This window comes from Bos indicus x Bos taurus, chromosome 5 (genome assembly GCF_003369695.1).
Source record: "Bos indicus x Bos taurus breed Angus x Brahman F1 hybrid chromosome 5, Bos_hybrid_MaternalHap_v2.0, whole genome shotgun sequence".
Lineage (NCBI taxonomy): Eukaryota > Metazoa > Chordata > Mammalia > Artiodactyla > Bovidae > Bos > Bos indicus x Bos taurus.
In genome coordinates, this window is record NC_040080.1 from 62231106 (window position 1) to 62250455 (window position 19350).

Below are 19350 nucleotides of genomic sequence, written 5' to 3' on the forward strand. Positions count from 1 at the left end.
AAAATCAAGACAAGTGCATGGAGAGTACATTTAGTATTAAATTTTATTTTGAACTTAGTGACTGTGATAACAAGGTGTTAGAGCATTACTGTACTTAACGGACTGAAAGCGTAAGAGAAATATGTGGGGTTTTTTCCCAGTTATATAGCATTGGACCAAACACTTCTTCACATGTAGCAAATAAATTGTGCATTAAAATTTTCTCTAAATTGTGTATCCAGTGAACACTGAGTGTAAATTACACACTAGCAGAGAAACATAAGGAGAGTCAGAGCAATCATCCAATAATGTGGAAGTTGCATGTTAAAACACAAAATAAAGCAACATAAATACTTTTGGTCTTAGTGGAAAACTGTAAAATACAAGTCACAGATATATCGGTAGAACCTGTGTGTGGGGCCCTAGTTGTTACATATTTACATTTTATCATGACCAGACCTTCTAGAAAAGACATGAAGCAAATGATTATATTTAAATATTCATCTTCAAATTAGAAAACAATATTAGCTGTAAAATCATAAGTGTGTTAAATCAAAACCATGGTGGATCAAATCTAATTATAGGAGAAATTTTTGTCTTGTATATAGATTAAAAATGTGAAATGAAATATGAAAATGGGATTATAGAATAATTTTTAAGATATGTTTAATTTCTATCACAAAACTGCCAAAACAATAAAATAAACAATTGAGTAACCCAGCCACCAGAGTATTGTCAATACCAATTACTACTTTAGAGAAGAAACTGCCTATGAATTAATTTCTAGTAGTCACTCTTTATTGCTGTCTGACTTTAATACCACTTTTTTCAAATAAACATCAGATAAAATATTTTTAAATTTTATATGAATAGAATAGAATTCAGTAGTCAGTGATGAAAAATCACACAATCACAACCTTCATTCTGTTGGCACTGATGGATGACCCTCAACTTTAGATCCCAATTATCATGTTTCTATTTCTCACATACATGTTGAGTATAACTGGGAATCTGACCATAATTTTCCTCACTTTAGTGGGACCACACCTTGGCTCAGATGGTAAAGTTTCTGCCTGCAATGCAGGAGACCTGGGTTTGATCCCTGAGTCAGGAAGAGTTCTTGGAGAAGGAAATGGCAACCCACTCCAGTACTCTGGCAAAAAAAATTCCATGGTTGGAGGAGCCTTGTAGGCTCCAGTCCACGGGGTTGCAAAGAGTCAGACATGACTGAGTGACTTCACTTTCACCTTAAAACACCCTTTTATTAGAAGTTTCATTTACAACTGCTTGTATCCCTAGATATTTGTACAACACAGCAACAGATGATAAGAAAATTACATATATTATTTCTATTATTGAAACATTTTATACTGATGTTTTTGGAGTAACAGAGTTTCCTTCTGGCCACCATGTCCTATGACCATTATGTGGCCATCTGCAAACCCCTTCATTATATGATCATCATGAATGGGAGAATCTGCCAGAGGCTTGTCCTCTGCTGTTGGATGTCTGGCTTGTTGATGATACTACCACTACTTGTTCTGTTCCTAAATTTAAAATTCTATGAAGAACCCTAGGGTTAGTAGAAGGAAAGAAATCTTAAAAATTAGGGCAGAAATAAATGCAAAAGAAACAAAGGAGACGATAGCAAAAATCAACAAAGCCAAAAGCTGGTTCTTTGAGAGGATAAATAAAATTGACAAACCATTAGCCAAACTCATCAAGAAACAAAGGGAGGAAAATCAAATCAATAAAATTAGAAATGAAAATGGAGAGATCACAACAGACAACACAGAAATACAAAGGATCGTAAGAGAATACTATTAGCAATTATATGCCAATAAAATGGACAACTTGGAAGAAATGGACAAATTCTTAGAAAAGTACAACTTTCCAAAACTGAACCAGGAAGAAATAGAAAATCTTAACAGACCCATCACAAGAACAGAAATTGAAACTGTAATCAGAAATCTTCCAGCAAACAAAAGCCCTGGTCCAGATGGCTTCACAGCTGAATTCTACCAAAAATTTAGAGAAGAGCTGACACCTATCCTACTCAAACTCTTCCAGAAAATTGCAGAGGAAGGTAAACTTCCAAACTCATTCTGTGAGGACACCATCACCCTAATATCAAAAACTGACAAAGGTGCCACAAGAAAAGAAAACTACAGGCCAATATCACTGATGAACATAGATGCAAAAATCCTTAACAAAATTCTAGCAATCAGAATCCAACAACACATTAAAAAGATCATACACCATGATCAAGTGCGCTTTATCCCAGGGATGCAAGGATTCTTCAATATACGCAAATCAATCAATGTAATACACCACATTAACAAATTGAAAAATAAAAGCCATATGATTATCTCAATAGATGCAGAGAAAGCCTTTGACAAAACTCAACATCCATTTATGATTTAAAAAAAAACTCTCCAGAAAGCAGGAATTGAAGGAACATACCTCAACATAGTAAAAGCTATATATGACAAACCCACAGCAAACATTATCCTCAATGGTGAAAATTTGAAAGCATTTCCCCTAAAGTCAGGAACAAGACAAGGGTGCCCACTCTCACCACTACTATTCAACATAGTTTTGGAAGTTTTGGCCACAGCAATCAGAGCAGAAAAAGAAATAAAAGGAATCCAAATTGGAAAAGAAGAAGTAAAACTCACTATTTGCAGATGACATGATCCTCTACATAGAAAACCCTAAAGACGCCACCAGAAAATTACTAGAGCTAATCAATGAATATAGTAAGTTGCAGGATATAAAGTCAACACAGAGAAATCCGTTGCATTCCTATATACTAATAATGAGAAAATAGAAAGAAAATTAAGGAAACAATTCCATTAGCCATCGCAACGAAAAGAATAAAATATTTAGGAATATATATACCTAAAGAAACTAAAGACCTATATATAGACAACTATAAAACACTGGTGAAAGAAATCAAAGAGGACACTAATAGATGGAGAAATATACCATGTTCATGGATTGGAAGAATCAATATAGTGAAAATGAGTATACTACCCAAAGCAATCTATAGATTCAATGCAATCCCTATCAAGCTATCAACAGTATTTTTCAGAGCTAGAACAAATAATTTCACAATTTGTATGGAAATACAAAAAACCTCGAATAGCCAAAGCAATCTTGAGAAAGAAGAATGGAACTGGAGGAATCAACCTGACTGATTTCAGGCTCTACTACAAAACCACAGTTATCAAGACAGTATGGTACTGGCACAAAGACAGAAATATAGATCAATGGAACAAAATAGAAAGCCCAGAGATAAACCCATGCACCTATGGACACCTTATCTTTGAATAAAGAGGCAAGAATATACAATGGATTAAAGACAATTTCTTTAACAAGTGGTGCTGGGAAAACTGGTCAACCACTTGTAAAAGAATGAAACTGGAACACTTTCTAACACCATACACAAAAATAAACTGAAAATGGATTAAAGATCTAAACATAAGACCAGAAACTATAAAACTCTTAGAGGAGAACATATGCAAAACACTCTCTGACATAAATCACAGCAGGATCCTCTATGACCCACCTCCCAGATTACTGGGAAATAAAAGCAAAAATAAACAAATGGGACCTAATTAAAATTAAAAGCTTCTGCACAACAAACACTATAAGCAAGGTGAAAAGACAGCCTTCAGAATGGGAGAAAATAATAGCAAATAAGCAACTGACAAACAACTAATCTCAAAAATATACAAGCAACTCCTGCAGCTCAATTCCAAAAAAAAAAAAAAAAAAAAACCGACCCAATCAAAAAATGGGCCAAAGAACTAAATAGACATTTCTCCAAAGAAGACATACAGATGGCTAACAAACACATGAAAAGATGCTCAACAACCCTCATTATCAGAGTAATGCAAATCAAAACCACAATGAGGTCCAGTCAGAATGGCTGTGATCCAAAAGTCTACAAGCAATAAAAGCTGGAGAGAATGTGAAAAAAAGGGAACCCTCTTACACTGTTGGTGGGAATGCAAACTAGTACAGCCACTATGGAGAATAGTGTGGAGATTCCTTAAACTACCACATGATTGGAAATAGAACATGCCAATCCCACTGCTGGTCATACACACTGAGGAAACCAGAATTGAAAGAGACACGTGTACCCCAATGTTCATTACAGCACTGTTTATAATAGCCAGGACATGGAGGCAACCTAGATGCCCATCAGCACATGAATGGATAAGAAAGCTGTGGTACATATACAAAATGGAGTATTACTCAGCCATTAAAAAGAATACATTTGAATCAGTTCTAATGAGGTGGATGAAACTGGAGCCAATTATACAGAGTGAAGTAAGCCAGAAAGAAAAACACCAATACAGTTATCAGTTCAGTTCAGTTCAGTCGCTGCACGCCAGGCCTCCCTGTCTATCACCAACTCCCGGAGTTCATCAGACTCATGTCCATCGAGTCAGTGATGCCATCCAGCCATCTCATCCTCTGTCATCCCCTTCTCCTCCTGCCCCCAATCCCTCCCAGCATCAGAGTCTTTTCCTATGAGTCAACTCTTCGCATGAGGTGGCCAAAGTACTGGAGTTTCAGCTTTAACATCATTCCTTCCACAGAAATCCCAGGGCTGATCTCCTTCAGAATGGACTGGTTGGATCTCCTTAAAGTCCAAGGAACTCTCAAGAGTCTTCTCCAACACCACAGTTCAAAAGCATCAATTCTTTGGAGCTCAGCCTTATTCACAGTCCGAGTCTCACATCCATACATGACCACAGTATAGTAACACATATATATGGAATTTAGAAAAATGGTAATGATAACCCTCTATGCAAGACAGCAAAAGAGACAGAGATGTATAGAACAGTCTTTTGGACTCTGTGGGAGGAGGGGGGGATGACTTGGGAGAATGGCATTGAAACATGTATAATATCATATAAGAAACGATCCCCAGTCCAGGTTTGATGCAGGATACAGGATGCTTGGGGCTGGTGCACTGGGATGACCCAGAAGGATGGTATGGGGAGGGAGGTGGGTGGGGGGATTCAGGATTGGGAACACGTGTACCCCCATGGCAGATTCATGTTGATGTATGGCAAAACCAATATAATAATGTAAAGTAATTAGCCTCTAATTAAAATAAATAAATTTAAATTTAAAAAATAAAAAAATTCTGTGACTCATGTAATTGATTATTTTTTCTGTGATGCTTCTCTTATCTTGAAGATTTCATTCTTAGACACATGGCTCATAAGCAGTTGGTTATTGTCTCTGCTGTGCTGATCTTCATTCTAACCCTTGTATGTGTTGGTCTATCCTGCATTTACATCATCAAAACCATTCTAAGACTCCCTTCTGCTCAGCAAAGCAAAAGAGCTTTTTTCTACCTGTTTTTCTCATATGATTGTGGTTTCCATCACCTATGGAAGCTGTATCTTAATCTACATCAAACCTTCAGCAAAAGAATCAGTGGCTATTAACAAGGGTGTGACAGTGCTAATGACATCTATTGCTTCCACGTTGAACCCATTCATTTACACTCTGAGAAACAAAACAAGTGAAACAAGCCTTCAGCGATTCTTTCAAAAAACTTGCATAGGTGTCCAAGAATTAAAAGAGTGCTTATGTTCAGTAATAAAATATCAAATCAAGCATAAGCCATTAAATCCCCAAATGTGTCTGTCTCTTGTTGATCTGATCTCTATTCAGGTCAGTTTTCTCAAACTTTTCTTACACCCAGAAAGAACACTATCTACTAATGAGTTCTCTCCTTTAATCCCTCTGCAAAAAGTCTTCCTAGAAAAAAACAAAAACAAAAAACTCAATCCGAAGACATAATAATAATTATCTAATAAAAAATAAGCTTGATTCTACTCTAATCCGGCAAACACAATTGAAGAGAAGAAAAAAATCTTAATGCAAATCAAATATGGAAATTATATTTTATTGGACTTGCAAAAAATTATTTAAAGTGCTCTTCCTATCTTCCAATATAAATGTTGCTGAAATTTTTAACTAATTAAATTTTTTTGAGTGCTTATCTCTTGACAGTTCATCATCCAGATTTCTTTTAAATTGGCAATATCCCTAAACATGTTTACCTCACCAATCATCCTATAGTACTAAAAAAGTTTTAAATCACATTTAGCAGGGAGTAACATGATTCCATTGAAAAGTAAAGAAAATTTAAATCAATACATGTCCAAATAAGTGCCATTTTAACTGGAAGCAGAATATGATATCTAGGATCCTGCAGTTTATTCAAAATTAATGAACACACACAATGTTGAAATAAAAAATTAAAAAATTCACAGATTATACAGAATAAATGCTGGGAGGGATTGGGGGCAGGAGGAGAAGGGGACGACAGAGGATGAGATGGCTGGATGGCATCACTGATTCGATGGACGTGAGTCTGAGTGAACTCTGGGAGTTGGTGATGGACAGGGAGGCCTGGCGTGCTGCGATTCATGGGGTCGCAAAGAGTCGGACATGACTGAGTGACTGAACTGAACTGAACTGAATAAATGTAAGGAAAAACTCTTTTCTAAATACATATGCAATTATTTTAAGTACAATGTCAAAATATTAATTGCAGTTGAGGAATTAAAGAATCTATTACTCTTTTCAAAATTGCTCAATTGCCAAAATAAAATATGATATTCAAACTCTAAATGTACACACATTAAGCAATAATTTTTTGTATATCATTGAAACAAAATTTTTTAAGAAAAATCAAGGAAACCAAACCAGCAATATACATGGAAGTCTAAGATAATTAAAAAGTAATCTGAATGAAAAGTTAAAAAAATAATAGTTAATTTTTTCATGAAATCAATACTTTATAGATTAGAAGATGGCAAAATGTCAATTTTTCTCAAAGAGTTCATAAAACTACTATGTAACCTTTCATATTAAGTTTTCTGCAACCCTTCTAAGAAAGTCTCATGGCCATCCTTTGGATTTCTCTTGTTATCTCTATGATTTTGTATTTGCTGTTGCTTCTGTAAAAAATAAATGTTCTTTCCCTCATCCTTCCATTATACTTCTAGTTTTCATATAGGTCTCAATTTGCATTTCATTTCCACTTAAAGGGCATTTCTTCTCCTCCACCCCAATCAAAATCACACAAACATATAAACCAGGTCTGAATAAATTATCTATTCTACCTGCTGTTTTGAACTAAGCTTTATCTTCTACAGTAACAATGTCACTAAAACTTTTTTTATATTGTGTATTTAAAATCTGCCATAATGACAAAAACTGTATACAAAATTCATGTATATAAAAGCAGTAAACAAAATATACTGAAAACATTACCTTCAAATATATTAAATGAAAAAAAATCTCACAACTCTTGAAAAAAGAATTATTTATTAAGGAAAAATCCCAAACTCTTACACGAAAAAAATAACTATAAAGAATCAAATGGATGGGATTACAGATTAAAGTGACAGTCCGGGAAGATCCCGAGTTTCCTTCATCTCATGGACGTATCAAAACTACAGCTGTATACAGAACAATTGCCCCTGAGAATGACTAAGACTAGCAGAACAGGTTTTCTACAACAAAGAATATTTTTGAAAGGCCGTATCAAGATTGGTGAGAGAGACAGAAATGCAGTCCAGTCAGATCCCACACCCGTGACATGGGGACCCACAAGCAGGATGGATACCACAACTACTGCGGTACTCACTAAGGAGCAAGGGGTCTGAAGCTCCCCTTATCAAACTCCCCAGCCCTGGGGACCTGCACCAGGAAAGGGAACTTCGAAACTTCCAGCTTTGAAAACTAACAGGGTTTATATTAGGGAGAGCCAGAGGGCTGTGGAAAACTGAGACTCCACTCTTGAAGGGTCTTGCACAAACTCACTCTAAGTCCTAGTGCAGAGACGGCAGCTTAACAAGAACTTGGGTGACAGGACAAAGAGATCCATTGACTAATTTTAGGGCAGGTACCAAATGAGCAGGGATCTGCAGGAAATTTCTCCAGTATGGAAATACTGGCAGACGTCATTGCTTTACTCCTCACCAAACAGCTAGCCCATCACTGGCAGGTGCTATTTCTGTCATTCTCCATCAGTCTAGCTAACATAAGCATACCTTTCTTCCGTAGCCAGTTTGTTGAGTAATTTTAATCATGAAATGGTTTCAATTTGTCAAAAGCATTTTCTGCATCTAATGACATGATCATATTGTCTGTATCCTTCATTCTGCTTGTTGTCGTTGTTCAGTCTTTCAGTCATGTCAGGTTCTTTGTGATCCCATAGACTGCAGCAAGCTGGCTTCCCTGTCTTTCACCATCTCCTGAAGTTTGCCCAAATTCATGTCAACTGAGTCAGTGATACCATCCAATCATCTCATCCTCTGTTGCCCCTTCTCCTCCTGCCTTCAATCTTGCCAGCATCAGCGTCTTTTCCAATGAGTCGGCTCTTCACATCAGGTGGCCAAAGCATTGGAGCTTCAGGATCAGCATTAGTCTTTCCAAGGAATATTCAGGATTGATTTCCTTTAGGATTGACTGGTTTGATCTCTTTGCTGTCCAAGGGACTCACAAGAGTCTTCTCCAGCACCACAGTTCAAAAGTATCAATTTTTCACTGTTCGACCTTCCTTATGGTCCAATTCTCACATCTGTACATAACTATGGGAAAAACCATAGCTTTGAATATATGGACATTTGTCAGCAATTGATCCCTCTGCTTTTTAATACACTGTCTAGGTTTCTCATAGCTTTTCTTCCAAGAATCACATGTCTTTTAATTTCATGGTTTCAGTCACCATCTGCAGTGATTTTGAAGCCCAAGAAAATAAAATCTGTCACTGTTTCCTTTTTTCCCCATCTATTTTCCATAAAGTAGTGGGACCAGATGCCATGATCTTAATTTTTTGAATGTTGAGTTTTAAGCCAGCTTTTTCACTCTCCTCTTTCACCTTCATCAAAAGGCTCTTAAGTTCTTCTTCACTTTCTGCCATTGTGGTGGTATCATCTGCATATCTGAAGTTATTTATATTTCTCCCAGCAATCTTGATTTCAGTTTGAGCTCCATCCAGCCCTGCATTTCACATGATGTACTCTGCATGTGCGGGCTTCCCTGGTGGTTCAGTGGTAAAGAATCCACCTACAATGCAGGAGCTGCAGGAAACATGGGTTCAGTCCCTGGGTCAGAAAAATCCCCCTGAAGGAAGGCATGGCAACCCACTCCAGTATTCTTGCCTGGACAATTTATGGACAGAGGAGCCTGGTGGGCTACAGTCCATGGGGTTGCAAAGAGTCAGATACAATGCACGCATTCTGCATATAAGTTAAATAAACAAGGTGACAATATATAGCGTTGATGCATTTCTTTCCCATTTTGGAACTTGTCCTTTGTTCCACGTCCAGTTCTAAATGTTGCTTCTTGACTGGAATGAAGTTTTCTCAGGAGGCAGGTAAGATGCTCTCGTATTCTCATCTCTTAAAGAATTTTCTGGTTTGTTGTGATCCACACAGTAATGTGGAGAAGGAAATGACAACCTACTGCAGTACTCTTGCCTGGAGAATTCCATGGATGGAAGAGTCTGGTGGGCTACAGTCCATGGAGTCACAAAGACTCGGACACAACTGAGCAAATTCACTTTCTTTCTTTCCATAGTTCCTTTTGGAGAAGGAAATGGCAACCCCCTCCAGTGTTCTTGCCTGGAGAATCCCATGGACAGAGGGGCCTGGTGGGTTATGGTCTATGGGGTTGCAAAGAGTCAGACACGACTAAGCAACTAACACACACACACACACAGAGTCAATGGCTTTAGCATAGTCATTGAAGAAGAAGTATATAATTTTTTTAATTCCCTTGCTTCCCCTGTGATCCAACTGACATTGGCAATTTTATCTCTGGTTCCTCTGCCTTTTCTAAATCCAGCTTGTAACATCTGGAAGTTCTCGATTCACATACTGTTGAAGCCTAGCTTGAAAGATTTGAGCATTACCTTGTTAGCATGTAAAATGTGTGCAATTGTGCACTAGTTTGAACATTCTTTGGCATTGCCCTTCTTTGGTATCAGAATGACAACTGACCTTTTCCAGTCCTGTGGCCACTGCTGAGTTTTCCAAATTTGCTGGCATTTTGAATTCAGCACTTTCACAGCATCATCTTTTAGGATTGAAATAGCTCAACTTACATTCCATCATCTCCATTAGCTTTGTCCATGGCAATTCTTCCCAAGGCCCACTTGACTTCCCACTCCAATATGTTTGTCTCTAGTTGAGTGATCACATTGTCGTGGTTATCTGGTTTTTAAGACCTTTTTTGTACAGTTCTTCTGTATATGCTTGCCACCTCTTCTTAATATCTTCTGTTTCTGTTAGGTCCATACCATTTCTTTTATTGTGCCCATCTTTGCAAGAAATGTTCCCTATGTGTCTTCAATTTTCTTGAAGAGATCTCTAGTCTTTCTCACTCTATTATTTTCCTCTCTTTCTTTGCACAGTTCACTTAAGAACACTTTCTTATCTTCCTCTGCTATTCTTTGGAACTGTCCATTCAGTTGGGTATATATTTCCTTTTCACTCACTTCACTCACTTCACTTTCTCTTCTTTTCTCAACTATTTGTAAGGCCTCCTCAGACAACCACTATGCCTTCTTGTATTTCTTTTCTTGGAGATGGTTTTGATCACTACCTCCTGAACAATGTTATGAATCTTCATCCATAGTTCTTCAGGCATGCTGTCTACCAAGTCTAATCCCTTGAATCTATTTGCCCCCTCCTTTTCTTACCAATGCATGTACTTATATAAAAAGTCTCATAAACAGAAAATAGTTATTATGAATGTCTTTTTAAAATTGTATGATTGGGTTTGTTTTCTGTTTAATTTGGCAATATTTAATACATTTGCACTTTCTGTAAGTACTGCTAAAAACCATGTTTAAATCTACCCTCTCACTCTTTGCTTTCTTATTTGACTCATATGCTCTCTCTCTTGCTTATTATCTCTCTCTCCATCCCTCTAATATATAAGATGAAAGAAAAGTTACCATTTACAACCCACAGCTCAAAAAATTACTAGTGCATATACTACAGTTTTTGTTTTAAGTACACAGGTTTACTCCAAATTTACTCCACAAATTTATCATGAAAATAAGCATATCTTTATTTGAATTTAAAGAAAACTATCTTTATATGAACCCATATAGCCAGGTCTTAGGAATGCTCAAAGGGGAGATAAAAATGAAAATATTCATATTTTTAGAATATTAAAGAGAGTTATCATTTGCTTTGAGTTTGTAGTGTTTTCCAAATTCCTTATCTTACTTAATGATTGAGACAAAAGTAGCAAGTGAGATAAAGTTGTGATCTTTCATGTGATAAGGAAGAAATGTAGAAAAATCAGACTACTTCTTGACCTTCTGGTTTTTTACTGTTTTGTCTTCACCTGTGTCTGTTGCTATTGCTGCATCTTCGTGTCTCTAAGGACACTGCCCACCTACTGTATCTCTCAGGATTTTTGCCCAGGTCATTACAAAGGAGACCCATTTGTGATGCTTGAATCTGGGTCACCAAGGACCCAGTTGTTTATTATTTACTTGGAGGTTTAGCAAATAAATCAAATATAAATCTTAACAGTGTAAAAGCCTTTTACCCTAACCAGAGAAGTCATAATATCAATGATTTCAGAGCAAGAGGGGAAAGTAGTTGAACAATATTTTACTTTCAGTCAAGACAGAGCCAGAAATATTTGCTAGGTGTAAAGGTGACCAAAGTTCTTGGTTTGAAAATCTCTGTGTATTGGAGATTAAAAGACTCAGCGTTTTAATTACTGTGACCCTCCCACAGCACCAGTCAGGTAAGTGAAACCATAAGCTGAAAATGAAGTGTCTCACAAACTTTTTCTAATAGATTCACTTCATTAAATTAGGCTTTATGATTCTTTTTGTTAGAGAACCTGCTTAAGCTATTATTAACTCTCAGAGGAGTAAGAAGAGTGGCCATTTCTTTTATGTTTAATAGATCTATTGGATGATTTTTCTCTGAGAAGCATATTTCATGAGATTTACCCAAATCAGATGTAATTAATATTTGAATCATTACATGAAAATCCACAAATATCTCTGCATTATATATTTTTAAAACATATTCCACCTTATTTATATATTTGTTGTTCTACTGAGTCTTTGTTGCTGTACATGGGCTTTTTCCAGTTACGATGAGTGGGGGGCTACTCTCTAGTTGCCATGTGCAGGCTTCTCATTGTGGTGGTTTCTCTTGTCGCACAGCACGGACTCTAGGGCACACAGACTTCAGTAGCTGCAACACGCAGGCTCAGCAGTTATTCCTCATGGACTCTAGAGCAGGCTCAGTAGTTGTGGTGTCTGGACTTAGTTGCTCCACAGCACGTGGAATCTTCCCAGACCATGGCCGGAACCTGTGTCCCCTTCATCGGCAGGTGGATTCTTTACACTGGACCACCAAAGAAGTCCTGCATTGTGTTTCTTCAATGCTGGTTTTTATAGTTTACATAATGATGATGTGAATTTATATGTAGTGAGAAGTCATCTCTGCCACATTCTCACTTCTTTTTTTAAAGAGAAAAAAAGTGTGTGTGTGTGTGTGTATATATATATATATTTCAAAATCATCCAATATGACAACTTACATAATAATATTGACAAAACTAGTTATCTAGGCACTTTTTAAAAATATGTAAGTCTTTGAAAAATGCAAAATGTTTTCTTAAACTTTGCCTCTTAAAAACTGTCATTATGAATGACTGCAATAATTGAAGAATATTTTGGAATAAGGGCTACCACCAAGGATGAAGAAAAGAGCATGTTATCATGTGAAGCTTTAGATGTCACTGGGTGGAGGAATAACAGATTAGGAAGACTGAAAAGAGTATCCTTCCCTTTAATTAAAATTATGTATTGAAATTATTTTGGTGTGTCCTTAAAGTTAGTTCCTAGGAATGTCAAAGTTCTTCAAAAAAAATCATTGGTATCTCTCCTTTCCTATAATGTTTACAGTAATAACTCTGGGTTTAACAGTAATAACCAGTCACACAGTTAAGAGATAATCCTGCCTTAACTTCAGGAGAAAGTGAGTATTTTAAGAGAACAAATGACAACCAATAATATATCTAATTGAATTTCACCAGGAAATTGAAAAGCAAATTGCTTTCTATTAATTTATATGAGACACTTCAGTCCTGAAGATAGTAGTTCAAAACCAAAAAATATTTGAAATTTGTTAGTAAAATGTCAGTATGAGAGCTGAGGAAAACTAGTGAACAACTCTTAAGCTTAATCAAGAACTAGAAATTTCTTAAACTCTGATTTTAAAATATTAAGGAAATACGTATTGAAGAAACATAAACGGAAATTTTAATGAGAAAAACCTTTACCTGTGAAAGACAAGGTTAGAAACCTTAAATGCAGACTGATCAAATGGTGTAAATTGTGGGAGTTAAGACTCAGTGACAGTATATCAAATACAAGTGTCAATAATCTTGAGAAAAAAGCACATGATACTTTGTAGTAATTTCAGTGTGGGTACAATTACACATTCACACAGTGATTTGAAGGAAAAAGTGATAAAGTTTATAGATGATACTTTGGTAAATGAGTACAAAATTTCTAAATAAATATCTTCTTTTTCCTTGAGATTTTATTTCCAGAAATTATTGTGAAATCAAGCAGTAATGTTTATAAAATATGCCTTTTGCAGAAATTTTATCAATTGTAGAAACAAAATACATAATACTGTGTTGGAAACTGATTTAAAACAGTGGCGCATCTGTTTACAACAGCCAAGACATGGACGCTGCCTAGATGTCCATCCATCGGCAGATGAATGGATAAGAAAGCTTGGTACATATACACAATGGAATATTAATCAGTTATTAAAAAGAATGCATTTGAATCAGTTCTAATGAGGTGGATGAAGCTGGAGCCTATTATACAGAGCAAAGTAAGTCAGAAAGAAAAACACCAATACAATATATTAACACATATATATGGAATTTAGAAAGATGGTAACGATGATCCTATATGTGAGACAGCAAAAAAGACACAAATGTAAAGAACAGACTTGGATTCTGTGGGAGAAGGCAAGGGTGGAATGATTTGAGAGAATCGCATTGAAAGGTGTATATTATCATATGTGAAACAGATCACCAGTCCAGGTTTGATGCATAAGACAGGGTGCTCAGGGCTGGTGCACTGGGATGACCCAGAGGGATGGGATGGGGAGGGAGGTGAGAGGGAGAGTCAGGATGGGGAACACATGTACACCCATAGCTGATTCATGTGAATGTATGGCAAAAACCACCACAATATTGTAAAGTAACTAGCCTCCAATCAAAATAAATTTAAATAAATAAATAAATAAAACAGTGGTGCATTCATAAAGCTATTTCAATATAGTTGAGATTTTTGAATAGTAAAATTTACCAAAAGTAAAAAGAGATTTTAAAACTGGAGATACATAAATATAGTGGACTAAAATTAAATAAAAGTATGTGCATTTATCTTCTGGAGATGTAAAAATATTTATATTTTAAGATGAATAGCTTTTGAAAATTATGTATTCATATGCAAATTTCTTGGCTTTCCATTTGAGTATCTTACTGAGATTCACCATGAAAGAAAGAATAGTCACCCAGAAGGATACAACTATTCATCTGCTTGACAGTTAAAACAAGATGCCAGTTAACAGTTTGGCCAGCATGGAAAGTAATAACGTAAACAAAGAGGGTGATACTGTAATGGTATTCATGACTTTATTCACTAGCAAAACTGCTGCTTCAAAAAAACAAATCCCCATGTTAAATACAAAGATATATAAAATTAAAATAATTAAGATCAGCAACAAAGCAGTATTAGGATAAAATCCAAACAAAACAGAAGATGGGTTTGAATACATAGGCAAATGAATAAGTACATATTTATACAACAATATATTGTACTATTGACTAAGCCCAGGATTGTGTTAGCTTTGGTAGTTATCTCAGTTAAAAAAAAAAAAAGACAACAGTCCCTGATTTCAACAAACTTACTTTCTCAGAGGAAATGTTAAGACAGAAGTAAGAATTACTTATTATGGGAGCACAACTAAGGTCCAGTTAATGTAGACAATATTTTTAGAAGACTTTTTAGTAGAAGTGATACTGTAAGTAAAAATCACAAATGAATAGTTGAGGCCAGCTTGTTTGGGAGTCTGGAAAGTAAAGATCAGTGTGGAAGGAGAGAGATGAGGGGTGGATTTTTTTTTTCAGACAGATAACCATTGTTACGTGCTTACTTTCAATACCTATCCCAATTTCTCACTAAATAGAATCTCTACTTTTAATTACAAAGAACATGGAATAGAAAGATAGCATGAGTTACACGGAATAAAAGTCCAACATGGATTTCTGGGTTTTACAATCACATCAATTATCTGTAGACATCCAGAAAATAATAGTTGATAATTATGAAGCACAGACTATGCATCAGATTTTATTATAACAGTATTGTTTCTTCCAATCATTTTAAATATATATGGTAAAGATTATTATTATTCCCATTTTATAGATTAGAAAACTGGAAGCCTGAGAGGTCCAAACGCTTGCCCAAGTTCATACTGGCAAAGGCTGGAAATCCAGTGTTGAATGGTGAAGATCATTGCCTCAGAAGGTCTGCTTTTAATTGCCATGGTGCTGCCACTATCTCTAAGACTTACGGAGAAAGTCAAGACAGGTACATGAAGAGTATATTCAGTACTAAATTTTATTTTTATTTTAGCAATAATGACACAAAGTGTTAGAGTATTTTCCATACTTAATGGACTGAAAGCGTAATAAAAATATGTGGCTTTTTTCCAGTTGTGTATCATTGGGCCAAACATTTCTTCACATGTAGCAAATAAATTGTGCATTAAAATTCTTTCTGAGTTGTAAACTCTCTGGACACTGAGTGTAAATTGCATATTAACAGAGAAACATAAGAAGGGTCAGACAAATTATCCAACAATGTGGAAGTTGCATGTTAAAACAAAAAACAAAATAACATAAACACACATTTGGTCTTAGTGGAAAAATGTAAAATGCAAGTCACAGATAGATCAACAAAGCCTGTGCATAAGGCCTAGATTAGTGGTTACATACGTACATGTTATCATGACCAAATCTTTAAGAAATGATATGCAGCAAATAATTATATTTAAATATTTCCCTTTAAAGTAGAGAAAAAATCTTAGTGGTAAGAAGAAATCATAAGTATATTCAGTCACAATACATTGTGGGTTCAATCTAATTACATGAGAAAATTCACTCTGGGATACAGATCAAAAATGTGAGATCAAAGATAAAAATGGGGTAGTAGAACAATATTTTTAATATAAGCTTAAAATCTATCCCAAAACTGCCAAAACAATAAAATATTAATAAAATAAACAATTGAGTAGCCAAGTCCACTAGAGCATTGGCAATATAAATTACCACTCTAAAGAAGAAACTGCAAGTGAATTAATATCTAGTAGTCATTCTATATTGCTATCTGGCTTCGTTACCACTTTATTGAAAAAGTATCATAGAAAATATTTTTAAATTTTATATTAAATGAATAAAATTCAGTAGCCAGTGATGGAAAACCATACAATCACAACCTTTATCCTGGTGGGACTGACAGATGACCCTCAACTTCAGATTCCAATTTTTATGTTTCTGTTTCTCACATACATGTTTAGTATAACTGGGAATCTGACTATCATATTCCTCACTTTAATGGATCCTCACCTTAAAACACCCATGTACTATTTCCTACAAAATTTTGCTTTATTAGAAGTTTCATTTACAACTGCTTGTATCCCTAGATATTTATACAACATAGCAACAGGTGACAGGTCAATTACATATGCTATTTGTATTATTCAAGTGTTTTTTACTGATGTCTTTGGAGTAACAGAGTTTTTTCTCCTGGCCATCATGTCCTATGACCGTTATGTGGCCATCTGCAAACCCCTGCATTATATGACCATCATGAACAGCAGAGTCTGCCAGAGGCTTGTCCTCTGCTGTTGGATATCCGGCTTGTTGATCATATTACCACCACTTATTCTGTTCCTAAATTTAAAATTCTGTGACTCAAATATAATTGATTATTTTTTCTGTGATGCCTCTCCTATCTTGAAGATTTCATGCTCAGATACATGGCTCATAGAACAGCTGGTTATTGTCTCTGCTGTGCTGACCTTCATTCTGACCCTTGTGTGTGTTGCTCTATCCTACATTTACATCATCAAAACCATTGTAAGACTCCCCTCTTCCCAGCAAAGGAAAAGAGCTTTTTCTACCTGTTCTTCTCACATGATTGTGGTTTCCATCACCTATGGCAGCTGTATCTTCGTCTATGTTAAACCATCAGCAAAGGAATCAGTGGCTATTAACAAGGGTGTGGCAGTTCTAATGACATCAATTGCTCCTATGTTGAACCCATTCATTTACACTCTGAGAAACAAACAAGTGAGACAAGCTTTCAGTGATTCTTTCAAAAAACTCGTACTTGTGTCCAAGAAGCAAAAGACTGCTCAAGCCTAGAAATAAAATATAAAGTAATGCATAAACCATTAACTGCCAAACCGTCTGTCTCTTTTGATCTGATCTCTATTGAGGTTAATGTTCTCAAACAGTTCTTGTGCCCAGAATGAACACCCTCTACCACATGAGTTCACTCCTTTAATCCCCCGAAAACAAAATTTTTTTCTTCCTAGAAAAGTCTTTTTCTTCCTAGAAAAGATCCTAATTAGAAGTGATAATAATTATCTAATGAATATAGTGAAAGTGAAGTCGCTCAGTCGTGTCTGACTCTGCTACCCTGTGGAGTATAGCCCACCAGGCTCCTCTGTCCACGGGATTTTCCAGGCAAGAATACTGGAGTGGGTTGCCATTTCCTCCCAGGGGATCTTCCCAACCCAGGGATCAAACCCAGGTCTCCCTGCATTGGCTGCATTGCAGGCAGATACTTTAACCTCTGAACCACCAGGAAAGCCTGATTTTACTCTAATCTAGCAAACACAATTGAAAAAGAAAAAAAAAATTAATGCAAATCAAACATGGAAATAAGTATCTTATTATATTTTCTTAGACTTGCAAAAAAATTATTTAAAGTGCTCTTCCACTCTTCCAATGTAAATGTTGCTGAAATTTTTAATTGATTAAAATTTATTGAGTGCTTAGTTCATGGCAGGTCACAATCCAGACATCTTTTAAGCTGCTAATATTCCTAAGTGTATTTAGCTTGCTAATAACCCTATAGTACCAAAAAAAAAGTTTAAACACCTTTAATTAGAAAGAAGTAATGTGTTCCTATTGAAAAGTAAGAAAACAAAAATAAATACATGTCTAAATAAATGCCATTTTAAATGGCCGCAGAATTTAACATCTATGATCCTACAGTTTATCATAAATAAATGAACACATATAAACACACACATATCAGTGCTGAAATTTTAAAATTAAAGATTCCCAGATTATACATAATAAATAATATCTTAAATAAATGAAAGGAAAAGCTCTTTTCCACATGTGTTGTGCTTAGTCGCTCAGTCATGTCCAGCTCTTCGCAACCCCATGGACTGAAGCCCACCAGGCTCCTCTGTCCATGGAGATTCTCCAGGCAAAATACTGGAGTGGGTTGCCATGCCCTCCTCCAGGGGATCTTCCCAACCCAGGGATCAAACCCAGGTCTCCCACATTGTGAGTGGATTCTTTGCCATCTGAGCCACCAGGGAAGTTTTTTTCTAAATGGGTATGAGTTATTCTAAGTACAATGTCAAATTTTTAATTGCAGTTGATAAATTGAATATTATTGCCAAAAATGTTCAACTGTCAAACTAAAATATAAATAATTTATGTAGCCAAACTCAAAATGTAGCCAAATTAAGCAATAAATTTTGTATATCATGGAAAAAAAAATTTTTTTAAATCTAGAAACAAATCAACTATATATATGAATGTCTAAGATAACTAAGATAACTAAGAAGTTTGAAAGAAAAGTTATAATTGAAGTAATAGTTAATGAAATAAATGACTTACAGGTTAGAAGACTGAAAAATGTCCATTTTCTGAAAGAGTTCGTAAGACTACTAAATAATTTTTCATATTGTTTTTTCTGCCATCTCTCTAAGATGCAGGCCCCATGAGCATCCTTTGGACTTTCTCTCGGTATCTCTAGGATTTGGCATTTGCTGTTGTCTCTGTAAAAAAAAAAAAAAGAGTTCTTTGCCTCATTTTTCCATTGTGTTCATGCTCAGTCGTCTCCAACCCTTTGCAACCTCATGGACTGACCGGCTTCTCTGTCCATGGAATTTTCCAGGCAAAAATACTGGAGTAGGTTGCCATTCTTTCACTACACTTCTATTTTTCATT

The 19350-nt window shown here is 35.7% G+C and overlaps 1 protein-coding gene and 1 pseudogene across 1 annotated transcript; both read left to right on the plus strand.

The window, feature by feature from the left end:
• Nucleotides 1-873: 873 nt before the first annotated feature.
• Nucleotides 874-5584, plus strand: LOC113893513 (annotated as a pseudogene).
• Nucleotides 5585-16566: 10982 nt separating this feature from the next.
• Nucleotides 16567-17520, plus strand: LOC113893514 (olfactory receptor 6C2-like). The gene has a single exon (XM_027543460.1). The coding sequence runs from the start codon at nt 16567-16569 to the stop codon at nt 17518-17520; it is 954 nt and encodes a 317-aa protein (XP_027399261.1).
• Nucleotides 17521-19350: the final 1830 nt, after the last annotated feature.